General features: G+C 44.4%; 2 protein-coding genes across 2 annotated transcripts; both read left to right on the forward strand.

The window, feature by feature from the left end:
- Window positions 1-2,654: 2,654 nt before the first annotated feature.
- On the forward strand, window positions 2,655-5,919 carry LOC308409887 (olfactory receptor 2K2-like; the record flags this gene model as incomplete). The annotated part of the gene is made up of 2 exons (XM_080902887.1): window positions 2,655-3,560; window positions 5,803-5,919. 2 exons carry the CDS (start codon window positions 2,655-2,657, stop codon window positions 5,917-5,919), a joined length of 1,023 nt encoding a protein of 340 aa, XP_080759013.1.
- An 11,045-nt stretch (window positions 5,920-16,964) lies between these two features.
- On the forward strand, window positions 16,965-21,108 carry LOC308409888 (olfactory receptor 6N1-like; the record flags this gene model as incomplete). The annotated part of the gene is made up of 4 exons (XM_080902888.1): window positions 16,965-17,868; window positions 19,910-20,017; window positions 20,708-20,815; window positions 21,035-21,108. 4 exons carry the CDS (start codon window positions 16,965-16,967, stop codon window positions 21,106-21,108), a joined length of 1,194 nt encoding a protein of 397 aa, XP_080759014.1.
- Window positions 21,109-21,650: the final 542 nt, after the last annotated feature.

Raw genomic sequence — 21,650 nt, forward strand, 5'->3', positions numbered from 1 at the left:
GATCGCACAGAGAATCGCTGAGCTTATGTGAGTGCGTGTGTAAAAGCAGCAGGATATATATTTCAGTTCTGCTGAGCCAAATAAGACAGGTCAGGGTGAAGAAGTGACAGCCAAAAAAAGCTTACCGCAAAACGGAAAAGTTATGACAAATCAGACTATAAGGCAAAAAGAAAGTGCAGCTTTATGGTTTCATGGACAAAATAATTTCTGTGGGTGGGAGTGCCTACTGGGGTCAGCGGGGGAGCTGGCCCCAGGGAGGGGTTACCTGCCCCTCCCTTCCTTCCCTCCCCATCTCCAGCTGCCTCCCTCTTCCCGCTCCTCCACAACCACTCACACATGCAGGGCCTTGGAGTGGGGGTATGTCACCAGGGTGCAGAGGAGGCTACCCCCCCCCCCCCCCCCCCCCCCCCGTCCCCTTCTGGCTGCCTCTGCCTCAATTTTATCCCACAACTTAGACATTCACATTATTCACACTCTCATTACACATACATATAGGATCTTGGGGGTGGGCACAATCACGGAGTCCAAATTACCATCAGGGTGTATACCTCACCCCTGACGTCGTTGCCCACCTCTCAATTTTAAATACACTTAGTCATTGAGGGCTAGCAGGAGGGACTATGCGCTTACCTGCTGCTCCTTGGCAGGTAGCTCCATGCCCTCCTGGGTTTTAATTGCACCTTAGAACACATATGCATCAACACTACAATGAGCGGGTGGAGGGAGGTTTGGAGTCTTCTCCCACCCCCATTCTCTGCGGCCTGCTGGAGCGGGAGGGCTAGTAGGAGGAGTTGGCCGTCCGACTGCGGTCTGGGGTGTGGGGCCTCCCTGCTGCTGCGGAGTCGGGGTGGTCTGCCTCTCCCCACCGCAGGGAAAAGGGTAACACCACCTGGGTCTGGGTGCAATTCCCCCCTCCAGGGGCAAGGGTACCTAGACCCGGTTTGTAGAGTACGCTTGGGGAGTGTGATTGTGTGTACAGCGTCTCTTTATGTCTGTCTCCACGTTGGTTGAGTGTGGAGTGAGTGCATATGAGAGCATGAGGGTGGGAATGGATGTTTGTGTCTGTGTGTGCCTGTATGTCTGTGTCTATATGTCAGGTTGGGTATCAGACGCCACCTCTCTGGGGACACCTCAGGCCCTCCAAGGTTTGGAGGCCTATCTCCACCCACCACCACTTCCCCTGCCGGTGGCGGACTCCCTCAGGTGTCGGTGTGTTGGTGGTTCTTTGTGTCTGGGGGTGGGCGTCCGGGTACACACCGGCTCACTCCTTGGCGGCCGCTTGTCGGGGCCTGGGGCCTGGGGCTCGCTCGGGCCCCTTTGGAGGTGGGGTGCCCCCGGCCTCTCGGCCTGGGGCTCGGTCACTCAGGCACAGCTGGGGGCCGGCGGAGCTCACGGGCGCGTCACTGCAACTCCCCCTGGCTTCTGCTCCGCGGCTGCTGGGCGAGCCCTCATCTGGGACTCTCCTCAGCTCTTACTGGAACAGTGGCGCGGCTGCCCCTCTGTTGGTCTTCCATGGTCTCTTGTATTCTGGGGGCCTCTGGATGTCTGGAGTTTTGATCTCCTCCATACCCACTTCACACCCTGGAGGACGGGGCTGTGGCCCCCCCACACTCCCTAGCAGATCATTACATGGAGAAACCTTTGGAATGCAAGCATGCTGATCCACACAGGTATGCACACATGGGTATTCACAGACGCGGACTAAAGCTTTCTTGGCTGCTGCCTCAAAGCACACTGTGCGCTGTCTATCTTGCGTGCTGCACAATATCGTTTATTATTTAGTAAATATTGATATCTATGACTAGCTAGTTTATTGTGATGGTGCTTTGTTTTCTCTATTATTATGTTGCTCTTTGTTGTTTGCTGTCTCCTCTGTTTGTTTTTTTTGTTTGTTTTTTTTTTTTTCTCCATACAGGTGACCCAGGAGTTCTTTTTTTTTTTCTCTCTCTTCCCCCCCCTTCTCACCGTCTCTTCTCCCCTTTGGTTTTCTTTCTTTCTCTCCCCCTCTTTCTCTCATTCATTCCCCCTGTCCTATTTATTTAAAAAAAAAAAAAAAAAAAAAATGACAAAGGATGAACTGAAGCTCTGCCATCACGTAATGTCGCATACTGCTGTTTCTGATGTCATTTAAAAAAAAAAAAAAAAAAAAAAAAAAAAAAAGGCAAAAAGAAAGTGCAGCTTTATGGTTTCATGGACAAAATAATTTCTGTGGCTGCAATATGACGAGCTAAATAACCTGGGCTGCACATAAGTGGTCCGCAGGTGCGCATTCGCTGTCAAAATAAAAAACACGCACAAGGGTTAGGGTTAAATTTAAAAACTGTACTTTTGAGTTAAAATATATATTTATAATTTTAATAAATGACAAATTAAAAAGGCATGAACATTTTTTTTTGTATCGAAAAAATATCGAACTGTGATAACAAAGCATCGAACCGAACCGTGAATTTTGTGTATCGTTGCACCCCTAGTGTTTAGTACATGATACATATTAAATCCCCTGTGATTTTCCAAAGCTGTGAGCTTTCATTCCAGATCAATGATTGGCTGGTTTGAAATCCCAGCTCACGTGTTGCTGTTATCTGTACCTGATAGAGGAGAGAGGAGAACAGATACAGTGAGAGACTAGGCTTCACTTAGATCTCTCAATCACAATGAATAATGTTTCTGTAATAACAATGTTTTTTCTTTCAGGTTTCAATGAAACAGTCAGTCACAGGTTTGTTCTCTTTTTCCTCAGTTTGTTTTGCTACTGCTTCATTTGCCTCGTCAATGTTTCTCTCATTGTGATCATCATCTTGGACAGCAACCTCCAGGAATCAATGTATATTCTGCTCTGGGTCTTTTGCATGAATGCACTTTATGGAACAGCAGGTTTCTTTCCCAAAATTCTCTGGGATCTCCTCTCTGATGTTCATCTCATCTCATATTACGGTTGCCTTATTCAGTCTCAGGTGATTAATTCTTTTGTCTGCGGCGAACTGTCGATTCTTGCACTCATGGCATATGACAGATATGTGGCCATATGTCAGCCACTGAAGTACCACTCTATCATGACAAAGCAAAGAGTCATTAGGTTTGCATGTTTTTTGTGGTTCACAAATTTCTGCATTATGACTGTGAATGCCTTTCTAACATTTAGATTGAAGTTATGCAGCCCGTATATTTCCACACTCTTCTGTGTGAACTGGAGTATTGTTCAACTCGCTTGTTTTCCAGCACAAACTATAGTTAATGGCATATTTGCAAATATTACAATAATTATTTATTTGCTTCATGGTGTTTTTATAGTTTGGTCCTATATGTATATCATTCAAACATGTGTAAAGTCTATAGAAAACAGAGCAAAGTTCATGCAAACATGTGTCCCACATCTCGTCTCATTATTTACTTTTGTTGTGGCAATACTTACTAATATTATAAGTATGCGACTGGGTTCGAAAGAGTTGCCTCGGACCCTTCAAAACTTTGTAGCAATAGAGTTTCTTGTCATTCCTCCTATTATGAATCCTCTGATTTACGGTTTCAAACTGACCAAAATTAGAAAAAAATTTCATAGTGTTGTTATTTTAAAAGGAACTATTTTTTGTTTTATTCGATCAGAAAATAGCTTCACACACAGCTAAGTGTCACACCCATTGTTTGACATCCATTTTAAAATAAGTCCAAAAAAAATGTTTAATTTTTACTGAAATTTGTGTTTTATTTGGAGTTGTCTGAAAACATGTCTATTGATGTGAGCGGATATGAAGTTTTATTATTTATCTGCATTTCCCAGATGATTTACATTTTGTAGATGTCTTTGCACTAAATGTATTTTTGATGGTCACCTGCCTAATTACCAAAACAAACCCCACTGATATGTAGAAAGGCTGTAAATTTCACTCTCTTTCTTCTCATTACTGTTCAAGGAAATAACTGGCACCGTCGAGACTGCACATGTGAAAAGGATTAAAAGACAAACTGTTTTAGATGTGGCAGCACTATCAGAGTGTCAATCTATTTTGATATTATGCTGTTTTTTTTTTTGTTTTGTTTTTTTGTGTCCCGTTTGGATCTTTAGCCATCAGAATTGTTGTCTTAAGGCCAAGAAAGATGCCAAGCGGATTTATTTTACCAAGTGGATCATCATGGCCTTGCCATATTGGTCCATTTGATTGACCTTTATTATAATTATGAATTTATTTTATTTTCAGTTGCTACAAACGGGACAGACATGACTGGGGGATAGGACAGGGAGAGAGAATGAAAGAAAGAGAGGGAGAGAAAGAAAACCAAAGGGGAGAAGAGACGGTGAGAAGGGGGGAAGAAAGAAAAAAGCAAACAAACAAAGAAACAAAACACCTGGGTCACCTGTATGGAGAAAAAAAACAGAAGAGAAAGCAAACAACAAAGAGCAACATAATAAAAAAAACGGCACCATCACAATAAACTAGCTAGCAGTAGATATCAGTAGATACTAAATAATAAACGATATTGTGCAGCACGCAAGATAGACAGCGCACAATGTGCTTTGAGGCAGCAGCCAAGAAAGCTGTAGTCCGCGTCTGTGAATACCCGTGTGTACACCTGTGTGCATACCTGTGTGGATCAGCATGCTTGCATTCCAAAGGTTTCTCCATGTAACGATCTGCTAGGGAGTGTGGGGGAGCCACAGCCCCGTCCTCCAGGGTATGAAGCAGGTATGGAGGAGATCAAAACTCCAGGCATCCAGAGGCCCCCAGAACACAAGAGACCAAGGAAGACCAACAGAGGGGCAGCCGCGCCATATTATGCTGTCTTATAAATCTGATCCACAACCACATGGATGTGAAGCAGTTTTAGTAGTTTTCTCAGTTTTATCCTCTTTTTCTTTAACACTTATTGAAACAGTCAGAGGTTTTAGCAACTGGACCAGTTTTTGAATTTCTGCTTAATCAAACATGAAATCCGTTTTTACTTAACACTTGTACAATTAAATGGCTTTTCCATTGTTTGAAGGATTGAAAGTTGAAGCTGAAGATGTACAGTGCAAATCAGTTTTTCTACATGACAAAATGTTTCTTTTTACTGTATTAAGTAAAAAGAAATGAGAAATCTGTTAAATAGTAAGAAATAAATGTGTACAGTTGCAAAAAAATAAAATAAAAATCTGGTAGCTCATTTCTCAGCAGCAGGTGAGGCCAAGAAGCACCACATCCCACACAAACTACCAGCAAAGGCCTCCCCAATAGGCGTGTTCTCTCCCTGCTGTTCTTGACCCTCTAAACTGATTGACTAGAATGCCTTTTATTGTCACTATACACATGTACAAAGAGATTGAGAGCATCTCGTACCCAGTGCAGACATGTGGGAAAGAAGAAAGGGGGGTGAGGTCCACAGTTCTGTGGCACTGTATACATATGAGCAGGTCAATATCTATATTTACAGTGGGGTATTTGACATAAATTAAATATTGCACAGTAGTGGTAGTTTTTGTATATTCTGTGTATAGAGGGGAGGCTTGAATTGGGGGGTGAAACTGTGTCGTCGGTTCATGTGTGAGTTCAGGGTGCTCATGGCTTTTGCAAAGGAACTGTTCCTAAGTCTGTCAGTGTTTGTGCTGATGCACCTGTAGCGCTTCCCTGAGGGAAGCAGGTCAAACAGGTCAAAACCTGGGTGGGAGCTGCCCTTGATGATGTTTGTTGCTCTGTTGAGGCAGCGGGTGAAATAAATGTCCGCCAAGGAGGGGAGAGGGCAGCCAATAATCTTCTGTGCTGCCTTGATTACACTGTGAAGCTTCACTCTGTTCCCATCTGGTCAGCTGCCGTACCTTACTTATAGGCAGTATGTCAGCAGGCTGTCAATGGACAAGTAGTAGAAGATCAGCAGCAGGTTGGAGTCCAGTTTGTGCTTCCTGGAAACCGGAAGGTGTGGACCCTCTCCAACCATCACTGTTGATGTATCGGGGGCCTAAGTCAGTGCTGTGCCACCTGAAGTCGACAATGATCTCTTTGGTTTTCATAATAGTCAGTGCTTGTTTTTTCTCTGAACACTATGATGTCGACTGGGGGTGGCTGTAGCTCAGGTGGTAGAGCAGATCGGAAGGTTGGTGGTTCGATTCCTGGCTTCCCCTAGTCTACATGCCAAATATCCTTGGGCAAGATACTAACCCCAAACTGCTCTCCGATGCATCCATCGGAGTATGAATGTGTGTGAATGTTAGCTATAAAAGCACTTAGAAAAATGTGCTTGTGCGAATGGGTGAATGCAAAAGTTGTGCAAAGCGCTTTGAGTGGACTGAACTTCTCACCCTATCTCTAAGAGAGAGGCCAGCCATCCTTCGGAGGAAGCCCATTTCTGCCGCTTGTATCCGAAATCTCGTTCTTTCGGTCACTACCCACAGCTCGTGACCAGAGGGTAGGGACGTAAATCGACCAGTAAATTGAGAGCTTCGCTTTTACACTCAGCTCTCTCTTCACCACAACAGACTGGTATTGCATCCATATCACTGCAGAGGCAGCACCAATCCATTTGTCGATCTCCCACTCCCGTCACTCATGAACAAGATCCCGAGATACTTAAACTTGGTGTAACAAAGGACTGGACAGGCAGGGTTTCACTTGAGATACATGAAACACGTTATGGATCTGCATATTTCGGGATGGACAGAAACCGGGTTAACCAGAAAGTCTATAACAAACGGACCAATGAAGGTGGGAGACAGTTTCTTTAACTCAGCTCGGAGCGGAACAAATCGGGTCCACAGCCAAACCTTTTGTCCCGGGTTGTAGGCATGTGCGGGGGTCCGGTGACGGTCCACCAGGTGCTTATTGCGATCAGCTGTGCGAAGAAGGGCGGCCCGGGTGGCTCTCCAGGCACGTCGACACCTCCGTAGATGCTGCTGGAAAGAGGGGACAAAGTGCTCACCTTCGACGGCCGGAAAGAGAGGTGGTTGGTAGCCCAGAGATGCTTCGAAGGGGGACACCCCGGTGGCTGAGGAGGTAAGACTATTGTAACCCGCATCAGATTTGTGGGTTGTGCTGCTGAATAAGGTGTAATTTTCCCTCCCAGCCACTAGGAGGCGAGTATGCCTTGAGATGACTTTCTGTCAGTCAACGTTTCCTGTTGTGAAAGCCGTTACTCACAGCCATCTATTAACTACTCACTAGTAGTTAATAGATGGCTATTTATTAGGATCTAACATCTGTGAAATTCGGCCGGGGGGAGCTGCGTCAGCCAGGCGAGCCATCTCACCACGAGCTCCGGTAAGGGATGCTACATGAATGTTAGCACCATAAAGACATGTAGTTGACTGCTGTTAATATATTTTCTGCTTTAAGAAACAAAACCAGTCGGAGTTGTGATATTTATGTTTAAAGTACTGTAACATCACTGATGTGCAGATGTTTAATTTTAAGTGCTAAAGAATATATTAAAATGTGCCCAGCTAACCGCTAGGATTAAGCTACTGCTTAGCCATTTCTGTGTATTTCTGTGGTCTAACATTACTGTGATTCATCTGAGTTTGTTAGCTTTCCAAAACGTTGGAGAAGCAATAATATCGTCATGCAGTGCTAAAATGCACCCTTTCAGTTTTGTTGATTTAGAAGTTAATTCATTTGATAAAGGTGCAAAAAGTTCATAAAATGTGATTATAAAATGTGAGGGATCTCATTACTCTGTTGAAGTATTAATGTTTTAAGAAGTTGATATATTTTTCTGAGAAATAATTCAAGTTGAAATATCTTAAAAAGAAGAACAGTTAAAAGCGAGCTGTTAAAGGGATAAATATGGGAGAGTGAATCTTACAAGTTTATTTATTCTTAAAAGGGTAAATATAAGGTATATTTTCTGTTGCGCTAAAACCTTGCGTGATGTAACTCAGGGGCGATTCTAGGATCAGAGATTTGGGGGTGCTGAGCACCCAGAGAGCTGCCCAGCCAGGAAAGATAAACCTGTCTCTGTCAGTCCCTGCATCCGTAAATGTTGTCCCGAGTTCTCTCTGACTGTCACTTTGGTGCATTTAAACCCCCGTTCCTCCCTGTCCTCATCGTCTGTTGTCTTCGTCTCCGTTATCAGTCATCATAATTTTACCATCTCTGTGCAAGTCTGCAAATTTCTTTATTAATATAAGATTCTTAAATTCATCAAGTCTCTCTGTGCCTGGGTCCTCGTCACAAAACATGACATGACTGTTTTGTACATTTTAACACAATTTAATCCCCACATTTGTGAAAGAAAAGCAAAACACTTTTTTGAAAAGTCTGTAACAAAACCATCAAATCTGATCAAGCTTATTTAAATGCTGCAAAAGAAGAATGGATTGGAATAGAAAAAGTACATATCCTAACCTTAATTACTGGGGGAGAATTATGAATGATGCTCATAGTGAGTAAAAAGTAAACTGAGTGCATTTTTTGGACAGAGATTCACTTTTAATGTGTATGTATAATATAATACAGATACATAAAAAACACTCCCAAAACAGAATTATTGCAAATAAATTATTACAAAATATTAATAAAAACTATAAAAATGGAGGCAACTTTGCCTGTGGTAGAATTTATACAATGTATGAAAAAAATCTTTATTGCAGACGCTAATTTTACTAATTTAATAATACTAATTTTGTGTTGTAAGATTTATGAGTTTCATGCTTTCATAGTGGTACTTAGGAGAGCTTGACATTTTTATCAGGTGGTACACACTGTAAAAAGTTTGAGAAACACTGATAAGTTAAGTGTGTGTGTGCTTTTGGAAAACATTTAAAGCTGCTGTACAGAATCTTTGAAACAAGCTAGCTTAAAACATTTTTAGAATATAAACAGAGCTTCTGCTTCTCTTTACAGCTCCTCACTCCACCAGGGCTCTTTGGCAGTTTCTGATAGTGTGCAAATGTGATGTACATACTGCGGCAGTCATACAGACAACTGGACGGTCCAAAGGTTGGCCTACCTATTACTGGCTGAGGTTTCAGTAGAGTTGTGGCTGAACCACATAAAAATATATCATTAATTTTAATCTCCCCAATCAATTACAATGTTATGTTGGAATGTTGTTAAAGAGGGTCAAAAATGTTTCAACCCAGTTTGTTTTGCAGATTCTGTATAGCAGCTTTATTATAGGGAGAACACAACTTCCAGATTGTATGAGTAAAATCAGGTTTTTTCTCTTTCTCAGTTTAACAGTTTCTATATTGCCTGTCACTGTTCCCTGTCTGTTTTCTTACATGGTTCTTCCTGACCTTGTACTTTCTCCTCACGTTCCCCTCTTTCCTCTCTCCCTCTTTAGACTGACAATCATACACAAATAGATTGTATTCAATTAGATGAAAAGTTACATTAATATGAAAAAAATTCTATTAAGATCACAAACAAAAAGTCCTCCCTCAGTGTACTTTCAACCAAAAGGCAAATAACCAAACCACATGAACATCTAATAAAAGATATAAACATTGAAACACTGATCCAACATTGTTCTTGATTGACGGATCATTTGATCTTACACTTTTACCTGAATGTGGCTCCTTTTTTTGAAAAAACTTCCTTATATCCATTATGAACCTGGCTGTCTCTCTGTACACAAACACACACACACACACACACACACACACACACACACACACACACACACACACACACACACACACACACACACACACACACACAACAGGAGTTATAAGGTTAATGGGCATTCAGTCAGTTAGCTAGTTAATATCCATTTCAAACAGGACAGTGGTAACAACAGTACGCTACGGACAATTTTAAGTTTTAGATTTTAAATAAGCTGTATACATTTCAATGGGGGCAACAGGACGGTCAAATGTCGCTGAATTGACTACAGAGCAGGACGGATTGTAGGGTAGCAAACATTGTCGGAAAAAACGTTTTTAACACTGCAGGTTACCTGGGTGTAATGCTTTTCAGCTAAAAAGAAACATGGTCTGACTCCTACCTAACTATATAAAGAGTAACTGAAGGATAAATGCAGCTAATATGTCCTGTTTTAAGCCAGGCACTTACACCTCCGCTCCGCTGCGTCTCAGCCACCATCGCTCTGGCAGCAAGAGCGCTAGAGCCAGAGTAGGGGAGAGGCGAGCTGGAACAAACCATTTTGGGAGGAGGGGTTATCTATACTTTTGTTGTTACAATGTTACGTCTCAAACAAGTACAGTACTGTATGCTTTTTATATTTTTAGTAGTGTGTCACACAAAAAGCAAATATTGTCAAAAAAAAGAAAGAAATCTTTGGGGGTGCTTTGATTCATTTTGGGGCTGCTGAAGCACCCCCAAAATTGGGCTAAAATTGCCCCTGATGTAACTCAAGTTATTTCATGATGGTTGAGACATTGTATAACTAAAATAATTTGTTATACTTGAGCAATACTTGACTGAAAGATGAGTGATGGAAGAAGCATAGATAAAATAGTAATGTATGCACTCTGAACTGTGTGCATAGATTGGTTTTTGACCAGGACTGGATCATTCGAGATCTGAACCCTGTGGGTTCAGTGGCGAGCCAATCCCAAGAGAGTGACTGTAGACGGACCAGAGTACGGTGTGGCCAGCCGTGGGATCCATCTTCAGCGAACCTCAGGACTATAACTACATTCCTTGACACAGATAAGACTAACACTTTAAAAATCTGTGTAGTGTTAGAACCAGTGGACAGAAACACACACACACACACACACACACACACACACACACACACACACACACACACACACACACACACACACACACACACAAGGAACTCTAATTTCTCTTTCCAAAGAGAAGTGGACTGAGCAACAGGAGCGGAAGCTCTTTAATTGAAACTCTTTGGAGAATTTCCTTAAAGAGGATGTTTGGTTATGATTTTATTTTTGAGCCCTTTAACCCTCCTGCCATCCTTTAAAAAACTCACACCCATCACCCTAGGGACCATTCTCAGCCACGCCCAAAAACGCCATAAAAAGACCATATATCCATATTTTATTCCACTTTAAATTAGCCAACCTTGTAAAACTACTTCTCCCTGAAATATTCATGTAAAGTTTTAATTATATTGTCGTTGTTTTAACCCTTCAAATCCCAGTGTTATTACATGAGCGCCCTGTGTTATAAGCCCCAAAAAACAAAAAACGAAACTAAATATTTCCACAAAAAACCAGTTGAAGTAATATGTGATTGTCATTATAAGTAGGCCTTTAGATGGACCAAAGATTGGCACCAACATACATTTTGACCTGCCATTATTTTTTTTGCATTTTTTTTGCAATTTAAAAATTAAAACTTCAAGGCCCTGAGTCTTCATTGACATCCAAGAAAAGAAGAAAAAATAAAATCATATAATGATAATTTGGGGATGAAAAATAGCGTTTATAATGGAAGTCAATGGGCAGAAAATGGTCCCCAGGGTGATGGGTGTGGGGATTTCTGCTGCTCAGCCATTTTAGGCTGATTTAAGGAATTCACACTGGAATATTAACATTGACAGGTAAAAACTATCCTGTGGCAAGTTTGGTTATATTCCACTGAACACAGTGGAAATGGCAGCCATTTAACACATAGCAGTGGCACAAAAAGGTCCCAAGAAGGCAGGAAGGTTAATGTGCGTTTGTGCACTGTAGGAAGCCAGCTTTAGACAGGCAGGGTTTGTAAACTTTACAACTTTCAATACAGTTTCTATTCAAATCACATCTTATCTATCATTGTGTGGTTCCTTCTCTGCTGATCCTTTCAAGGCTCCATAGTCTTACCTAGAACTTCCTGATACTAGTCCAAAGTTGTCAAGACAATAATTTAATGCGTATCTCATATTATTTAATTGTAATACCTGTTACACTATTGTGGGCATACTCAACCCATGGGAGTTGCTCACTCCAAGTTGTCTGATTGGTGGATGCCAAGCACCGGAGGGCCGCCTCAAGTTCCTGATTGGCCCGTTCCTGATTGGCCCGTTCCATCTGGCCGTTAGTCTGAGGGTGGAAACCAGAGGAGAGACTGACCTGCGCTTCGAGGGCATTGCAGAATTCTTTCCAGACCCGTGATGTGAACTGCAGCCCCCTGTCGATGTCCGTGGGGATTCCGTGAAGGCGAAAGACATGGTTAGTCAGGAGTCGAGCTATTTCTAAAGCACTGGGGAGCTTGGGGAGAGGGACAAAGTGAGCAGCTTTCGAAAAACGATCAATGATAGTAAGGATGACTGAGTTACCTGATGAGGAAGGGAGGCCCGTGATGAAGTCCATTGCAATGTGTGACCACGGGCGGCCAGGGGTCGGTAGGGGTTGGAGAAGGCCGGAAGATGGCTGATTGACGCTCTTGTTTTGAGCGCATGTAGGACAGGCAGCAATGTATTCGCGGACGTCCTTAGCTAAGGACGGCGACCAGGCGAAGCGTTGGAGGAAGGTAATGGTGCGGTGGACCCCAGGGTGGCAGGTGAACTTGGCCGTGTGAGCCCAATGCAAAACTCGTGATCTGACAGTAGAGGGAACAAAGAGTAGGCCCGGGGGACCCGCACCAAGGTCCGGTTCCGTTTGTTGGGCCTCTCGAATAGCTGACTCAATCTCCCAGGTTTTTGCCCCGACAACACACGTGGAAGGAAGAATGGGGGCGTCCTCGGCAGCTCCGTTGGAGGTGGCAAATTGGCATGAGAGGGAATCGGGTTTGACATTACGAGAGCCGGGTCTGTAGGTGATTGTGAATTGGAATCTGGTGAGAAACAGAGCCCACCTAGCTTGCCTGGCGTTGAGTCGTTTCGCGGACCGGATGTATTCCAAGTTTTTGTGGTCCGTCCAAACCACGAACGGTTGGGCAGCTCCCTCTAACCAGTGACGCCACTCTTCTAGGGCCAGCTTGATGGCCAATAGCTCTCAGTTCCCCACATCATAAGTATCAGAAGTAAGCACAAGGATGAAGCTTACCACCTTGTTGCTGGGAGAGCACTGCCCGCACTCCTGTGTCCACCTCCACGACGAAGGGTTGACTGAGATCGGGTTGGATGAGGATGGGTGCAGAGGCAAAGCGCTCCTTCAGGCAAGAGAAAGCCTGGCGAGCCGGTTCATCCCAGTGGAAGGGGACCTTGGGTGAGGTGAGGTGAGACGAGTCAGGGGTAGAGCGAGCTGGCTATAGTTGCGGAAATGGCGATAAAAGTTAGCGAAACCCAAGAAACTCTGAAGCTGCTTGCGATGGGATGGAGTGGGCCAGTTTAACACAGCCTGAACTTTGGAGGGGTCCGCTCTCAGGTTACCTTGTTCAATGACATAGCCCAGGAAAGAGACTGTGGAAGCATAAAACTCACATTTTTCCCCCTTCACGAAGAGACGGTTTTCCGGGAGGAGGTGGAGGACCTGCCTGACATGGTGTTTTTGTTCAGAGACAGAATGAGAGAAAATGAGGATGTCATCCAGATAAACGAAGACGAAGTGGTTAATGAAGTCCTGCAGTACGTCGTTTACCAGGGCCTGAAAAACAGCTGGGGCATTGGTGAGACCAAACGGCATGACAAGATATTCAAAATGACCAAGGTGATTGTTGAAGGCTGTTTTCCATTCATCCCCCTCCCTTATTCTTACCAGATGGTACGCGTTGCGCAGGTCCAGCTTAGTGAAGATGGTGGCCCCCTGAAGGAGCTCGAAGGCAGAATGAGTGAGTGAAAAATAGTGAGTGGATATTTATTCTTCACTGAGATGTTGTTAAGGCCCTGATAATCAATACAAGGTCGTAAGCTCTTGTCTTTCTTGGCAACGAAGAAGAATCCGGCGGCCACAGAAGATGACGAGGGGCGAATGAGACCTGCGGTGAGTGATTCGTTGATGTATTTTTCTATACTTTCACGTTCGGGCTGAGACAGACTGTATAGGCGGCTGGTAGGGAGAGGTGCGCCTGGAAGAAGATCAATGCCGCAGTCATACGGCCGATGCGGAGGAAGCGAGCGTGCTCTATCCTTGCAAAACACTTGTTTGAGATCATGGTAGACGGGTGGCACGGAGGAGAGGTCCGGCGGCTTGGAGAGAGAAGAATTGGTTAGTGGTTCGGAAGAGGGGGTGGCAGCTTTCAGACAGGACATGTAACAATCCTCCCCCCCACCCCACCTTTTTCCAATCGATAACAGGGTTATGTTGATGCAACCACGGGTAACCCAGAACTAGTGGCATGAGCGGAGCTTGAAACACATACAGCTGTATAGTCTGGGAATGATTGCCAGAGAGAGTCAGTAAAACGGGCTCAGTGATATGAGTGATGTTAGGAAGCCGCTGGCCACTGAGGGCGGTGACTTGGAGTGACTGTGGCAGAGGCTCAGAATTCAGATTTAATCGTCTGGCCAGCGAAGTGTCAATAAAGTTCTGTTCCGCTCCTGAATCGATTAGAGCCTTAAGAGGGCTGACCTGAAGCTGCACCGTTAATTTAGCTGCTGGCATGAGCCGTGGAGGAGACTGTGAACTAGAGCCCACGCCCACCCGTATTCTCATCTCTACTGCAGCCTTTTGGCAGAGACGTGCAAACATTGGCAACATGACCCTTACGGCTGCAATAGAAACACTCACCGGCCCTCCACCGACGGTGCCTTTCCTCAGGGGAAAGGCGAGAGCGACCCAGCTGCATAGGTTGCTCACCCTCCTCCATGTTGTGCGACTCCGAATCTCTTCCGCCACTCGTGGCGCTTCCGCCCGATGCTGCTTCGCCGTGTCCCAGAGACCTCTGGGAAACATAGTCCTCAGTTCTGCGTCGCGCACGTAAATGCCCGTCCACCTTTACACACAACGTTATCACATCAGACAAAGTTTTAGGTAACTCTCTTATCACTAGTTCGCCCTTTAACTCATCACACACGTTGTTCAACAAAGTACTTATCAATGCTGGCTGCCCCCACCCGGTCTCTTCGGCCAACGTCCAGAACAAAATGAAGTATTCCGCCATACTTCGTCTTCCCTGCTTAAGATTTAGTAAATGGTGAGATGCTGCATCAGCGCCAGTAGCTCTCTCAATCACACATTTAAATTTAGCAAGAAAATCCTGGTATGCTGACGTCAGTTCTCAAAACAGCTTGAGCCCAGGTTAAAGCCGGTCCGCGTAAGAGCTGGACAAAAAAGGCAATCTTAGCCTCGTCAGTTTCATATGTCCTCCGCAACTGTCTAAACTTTGGGTCAGAAAGCCGGCACATTTGTGAAACTCACCCGCGAAGGGTTCCGGTGTTGGCAAATCTCGCTCCGGGGGCTCCAGGGAGTGGGATGAGGCGAAGCCAAAGGCCCGGGTGCCGGAAGCTCAGAAGCCGGTAACTGTGAGGAGACAGAGGGAGGAGAGGCTGCTGGGCTTACCAGGGGTACGCGCTGAGCAAGGACCTGCGTTAGAGCGGTCAACTGCTGATTGATGAGCTGCAGCCTTTGTTCGTGACGTTCCAAAACCTCCTCGGCTGTAAGGACGCGCTGCTGGGCGGCAGAGTCCGCTGACTCCATATTCTGGCTGGATCGTTATGTTAAGGTTCAATGCAGGGGACTCAAACGCAGGACTCCTGAATCAGCTGAATAGAAGGGAAATCCAAGGGGGAAGTCACTCGCTCTCCAACTCTCCACATACACGACAACAGTCCTTCTTTTCACACTTGACACACAGATTCACACGGGAAAGGTAATCCAGGGGCACTGTAGATAAGGAGACAGGAATGAGAACGATATTCACAAAAGACACATGACTTATCTTGAGCTGTAGCTTGACTTTCACTGACCTGAAGTGGGCCCTCCACCCTTTTCCGGCTGAGGACCATGGCCTCAGATTTGGAGGTGCTGATTCTCATTCCCACTGCTTCAAACTCAGCTGTGAACCGTTCCAAAGCAAGCAGAAGGCCATCACCCGATGAAGCCAACAGAACCACAAAGTAGAGATGAGATTCTGAGAACACCCACAAAGAGCATTTGGACGTAGCTTTGCCACTGCTCCAGGTGGCTCAGCACAGAGTGGAGAGCTACGTTGATGGCATCTTCTATGGATCTGTTCGCATAATTTTCAAACTGGTAATCACTGGTCTGATCCACAATGAAGACGAGTCCACGTACAGACAGGATGTGGACCAGCTGTTCCACTGTTGCAGTCAGAACCACCCGGACCCGACTGTGGACGTGACAGTGAACCTTCAGACTCGCCCTAACTATCCTTAAAAATAGAGTACTTACCGTGGATCACTTCAGACTCCTAGGGCCCACCTTTCCACGCGATCTGAAGTGGTCCCCACATATAGACTCTATCCAGAAGAAGGCCCAGCAGAGGTTGTGGTTCCTGCAGCAACTCAGAATATACTACCAGATCTCTGAGACCATGGTTTTACGCAAAAAAAACTTAAATTTACTCTTTTCTGGGCTGGAGGAAAAGGGGGTGATCGTGGTGCAACGATAAGGTTACATCACTCTGCAGAAAATTGGAGAAGCACCTGGGATAGAATCTTTCCATTATGGAATAGGAAAGGTAGAGAGTGAGCAGGCGGCAGAGTAACAGGTAAGTAGCAGGTAACAGGTGCAAACAAGTCTTTTTTCCACAGAGTTACTAAGAGGCAAAGACAAAGCAACATTCACAAGAACTTCTTACTGTCTTACTAGTGACTTCAGCAAACGTCAGAGAGCCTGATCATTATCACTGAAGCAACAATGATCTGACTGGACTACGAAGGACTACAAACGAAAAACAGAAAAAAACCACAACAAGTCCTAGACAATTATGTTTAATTGGCATAAATGTAAGAAATTCCTATCAGTATTATGAAGAAAGCATTTTTTAAATAAAGTTGTAAAACTTTTTAATATTTCTTTTTCAAGAACCTGCAGGTTTGTTTTATTATGTGTTTAGTACATGATACATATTAAATCCCCTGTGATCTTCCAAAGCTGTGAGCTTTCATTCCAGATCAATGATTGGCTGGTTTGAAATCCCAGCTCACGTGTTGCTGTTATCTGTACCTGATAGAGGAGAGAGGAGAACAGAGACCAGATACAGTGAGCGAATAAGCTTCACTTACATCTCTCAATCACAATGAATAATGTTTCTGTAATAACAATGTTTTTTCTTTCAGGTTTCAATGAAACAGTCAGTCACAGGTTTGTTCTCTTTTTCCTCAGTTTGTTGTGTTACTGCATCATTTGCCTGCTAAATGTTTCTCTCATTGTGATCATCATCTTGGACAGCAACCTCCATGAATCAATGTATATTCTGCTTTGTGTCTTTTGCATCAATGCACTTTATGGAACAGCAGGTTTCTACCCTAAATTTCTCTGGGATCTCCTCTCTGATGTTCATCTCATCTCATATTACGGTTGCCTTATTCAGACTAAGGTGATTTATTCTTTTGTTTTCGGCGAACTGTCGATTCTTGCACTCATGGCATATGACAGATATGTGGCCATATGTCAGCCACTGAAGTACCACTCTATCATGTCAAAGCAAAGAGTCATTAGGTTTGCATGTTTTTTGTGGTTAACAACCTTCTGCATTATGGCTGTGAATGTCTTTCTAACATCCAGACTGAAGTTATGCAGCCCGTATATTTCCAGACTCTTCTGTATGAACTGGAGTATTGTTCAACTCGCTTGTTTTCCAGAACAAACTGCAATCAATGCTATATCTGCAAATATTGTAACAATTATTTATTTGCTTCATGGTGTTTTTATAGTTTGGTCCTATATGTATATCATTCAAACATGTGTAAAGTCTATAGAAAACAGAGCAAAGTTCATGCAAACATGTGTCCCACATCTCGTCTCATTATTTACTTTTGTTGTGGCAGTACTTACTGATGTTATAAGTATGCGACTGGGTTCGAAAGAGTTGCCTCAGTCCCTTCAAAACTTTGTAGCATTAGAGTTTCTTGTCATTCCTCCTATTATGAATCCTCTGATTTACGGTTTCAAACTGACCAAAATTCGAAAAAAAATTTATAGTGTTGTTATTTTAAAAAGAACTAATTTTTGTTTTATTCGATCAGAAAATAGTTTCACACACAGCTAAGTGTCACACCCATTGTTTGACATCCATTTTTTAAAATAAGTCCAAAAAAATGTTTAATTTTTACTGAAATTTGTGTTTTATTTGGAGTTGTCTGAAAACATGTCTATTGATGTGAGCGGATATGATGTTTTATTATTTATCTGCATTTCCCAGATGATTTACATTTTGTAGATGTCTTTGCACTAAATGTATTTTTGATGGTCACCTGCCTAATTAACAAAAAAAAAAACCCACTGATATGTAGAAAGGCTGTAAATTTCACTCTCTTTCTTCTCATTACTGTTCAAGGAAATAACAGGCACCATGGAGACTGCACATGTGAAAAGGATTAAAAGACAAACTGTTTTAGATGTGGCAGCACTATCAGAGTGTCAATCTATTTTGATATTATGCTGTCTTATAAATCTGATCCACAACCACATGGATGTGAAGCAGTTTTAGTAGTTTTCTCAGTTTTATCCTCTTTTTCTTTAACACTTATTGAAACAGTCAGAGGTTTTAGCAACTGGACCAGTTTTAGAATTTCTGCTTAATCAAACATGAAAGTCTGTTTTTACTTAACACTTGTACAATTAAATGGCTTTTCCATTGTTTGAAGGATTGAAAGTTGAAGCTGAACATTTACAGTGCAAATCAGTTTTTCTACACGATAATGTGAGAAATCTGTTAAACAGTAAGAAATAAATGTTTACAATTGCAAAAAGAAAAGATCTGGTAGCTCATTTCCCAGCAGCAGGTGAGGCCAAGAAGCACCACATCCCACACACAAACTACCAGCAAAGGCCTCCCCAATAGGCGTGTTCTCTCCCTGCTGTGCTTGACCTTCTAAACTGACACTGTCACGGTCTGCCGGAGCAAGCCGTGTGGGAATTATTTAGGACCAGGAAGCGGCAGCTCGGGTGCACCTGAGTTTAATGACAAGAGAAAATACAAACAGCAAACGGTGCGGGTGGACATGAAACTGGAAAACTTAAAGTGGGCAAAACTAACAAAACAAACCAGAAATGAAGATGCAGGGAGGTCAGGGGAAATACACAGGGAGAGACACAGAGAAACACAGAGAGACCGAGGGAAACAACACAGACGAACCAGCAATGAGGACGGGTGAACACACACTATAAATACACATACCAGTAATCAGGGGATGGGAAACAGGAGGGAAACATACTTGGGGACATAACAGCTGACGAGGTAAGGGAAACATAAACAGAACACACTGACATAAGACAGAGACCTTCAAAGTAAAACAGGAAACACATACACGTAATGACACAGACTCAGAAACGCAGACTGGACACAGAGATACACGGGCAGAAAGAAAAGAACACTAACCGAGGAAGAACAGAACCAAAATGACAATAATAGAAAACACAAAACGCTGGGTCAAAAGGACCCAGGTTCATGACAGATTGACTAGAATGGCTTTTATTGTCACTATACACATGTACAAAGAGATTGAGAGCATCTCCTACCCAGTGCAGACATGTGGGGAAAGAAGAAAGGGGGGTGAGGTGCACAGTTCTGTGGCACTGTATACATATGAGCAGTTCAATATCAAATATACAAATATTGGAAAAAATAAATAGTCTATATTTACAGTGAGGTATTTTGACATAAATTAAATATTGCACAGTGGTGGTAGTGTTTGTATATTCTGTGTATAGAGGAGAGGCTTGAATTGGGGGGTGAAACTGTGTCGTCGGTTCATGTGTGAGTTCAGGGTGCTCATGGTTTTTGCAAAGGAACTGTTCCTAAGTCTGTCAGTGTTTGTGCTGATGCACCTGTAGCGCTTCCCTGAGGGAAGCAGGTCGAACAGGTCAAAGCCTGGGTGGGAGCTGCCCTTGATGATGTTTGTTGCTCTGTTGAGGCAGCGGGTGAAATAAATGTCTGACAAGGAGGGGAGAGGGCAGCCAATAATCTTCTGTGCTGCCTTAATTACACTGTGAAGCTTCACTCTGTTCCCATCTGGTCAGCTGCCGTACCTTACTTTGATGCAGTATGTCAGCAGGCTGTCAATGGACGAGCAGTAGAAGATCAGCAGCAGGTTGGAGTCCAGTTTGTGCTTCCTGGGAAACCGGAAGGTGTGGACCCTCTCCAACCATCACTGTTGATGTATCGGGGGCCTAAGTCAGTGCTGTGCCACCTGAAGTCGACAATGATCTCTTTGGTTTCCATAGTGGTCAGTGCTAGTTTTTTCTCTGAACACTATGATGTCAACTTCAGGACTTCCTCTCTGTAGGCTGCCTCGTCTCCCTTTGAGATAAGTCTGACTAATGTGGTGTCTTCAGCAAACTTGATCATGATGTTGTTGTTGTGGGTCGAACTGCAGTCTTAGGTTTAGAGACAATACAGGAGGGGGCTCAGCACACAGCCTTGTAGGGAGCCAGTGCTCAGCATGTGAGTGGAGGAGAGATAGGGGTCAAGTCTTACAGTCTGGGGCCGGTTGGTGAGAAAGTCAAAGGCCAAGAGTGACCAGTTTGGTGAAGAGGATATCCGGGATGATTGTATAGAAAGCTGAGCTGTAATCCACAAAGAGCATCCATCCATCCATCTGCTTATCCGGGGCTGGGTCACAGGGGCCGCAGCCCTAGCAGAGAAGCCCAGACCTCCCTCTCCTCAGCCACCTCCTCCAACTTGTCTGGGGGAACACCAAGGCATTCCCAGGCCAGCGGGTGAAATAAATGTCTGACAAGGAGGGGAGAGGGCAGCCAATAATCTTCTGTGCTGCCTTGATTACACTGTGAAGCTTCACTCTGTTCCCATCTGGTCAGCTGCCGTACCTTACTTTGATGCAGTATGTCAGCAGGCTGTCAATGGACGAGCAGTAGAAGATCAGCAGCAGGTTGGAGTCCAGTTTGTGCTTCCTGGGAAACTGGAAGGTGTGGACCCTCTCCAACCATCACTGTTGATGTATCGGGGACCTAAATCATCAACAAGTCATCAACATTTCTGCTTCCTCTGAAGCCCATTTCTGCCGCTTGTATCCGCAATCTCGGTCACTACCCACAGCTCGTGACCATAGGGGAGGGGAGGGACGTAGATCGACCAGTAAATTAAGAGCTTCGCTTTTACACTCAGCTCTCTCTTCACCACAACAGACTGGTATTGCATCCATATCACTGCAGCCGCAGCACCAATCCGTCTGTCGATCTCCCACTCCCGTCACTCATGAACAAGATCCCGAGATACTTAAACTTGGTGTAACAAAGGACTGGACAGGCAGGGTTTCACTTGAGATACATGAAACACGTTATGGATCTGTATATTTCGGGGACGGACAGAAACCGGGTTAACCAGAGAGTCTATAACAAACGGACCAATGAAGGTGGGAGACAGTTTCTTTAACTCAGCTCGGAGCGGAACAAATCGGGTCCACAGCCAAACCTTTTGTCCCGGGGTGTAGGCAGGTGCAGGGGTCTGGCGACGGTCCGCAAGGCGCTTATTGCGATCAGCTGTGCGAAGAAGGGCGGCCCGGGTGGCTCTCCAGGCACGTCGACACCTCCGTAGATGCTGCTGGAAAGAGGGGACAAAGTGCTCACCTTCGACGGCCGGAAAGAGAGGTGGTTGGTAACCCAGAGATGCTTCGAAGGGGGACACCCCGGTGGCTGAGGAGGTAAGACTATTGTAACCCACATCAGATTTGTGGGTTGTGCTGCTGAATAAGGTTGGAGGTGTAATTTTCCCTCCCCACCACTAGGAGGCGAGTATGCGTTG

Source organism: Rhamphochromis sp. 'chilingali', assembly GCF_963969265.1.
Source record: "Rhamphochromis sp. 'chilingali' genome assembly, chromosome: 14".
In the NCBI taxonomy this organism is placed as follows: domain Eukaryota; kingdom Metazoa; phylum Chordata; class Actinopteri; order Cichliformes; family Cichlidae; genus Rhamphochromis; species Rhamphochromis sp. 'chilingali'.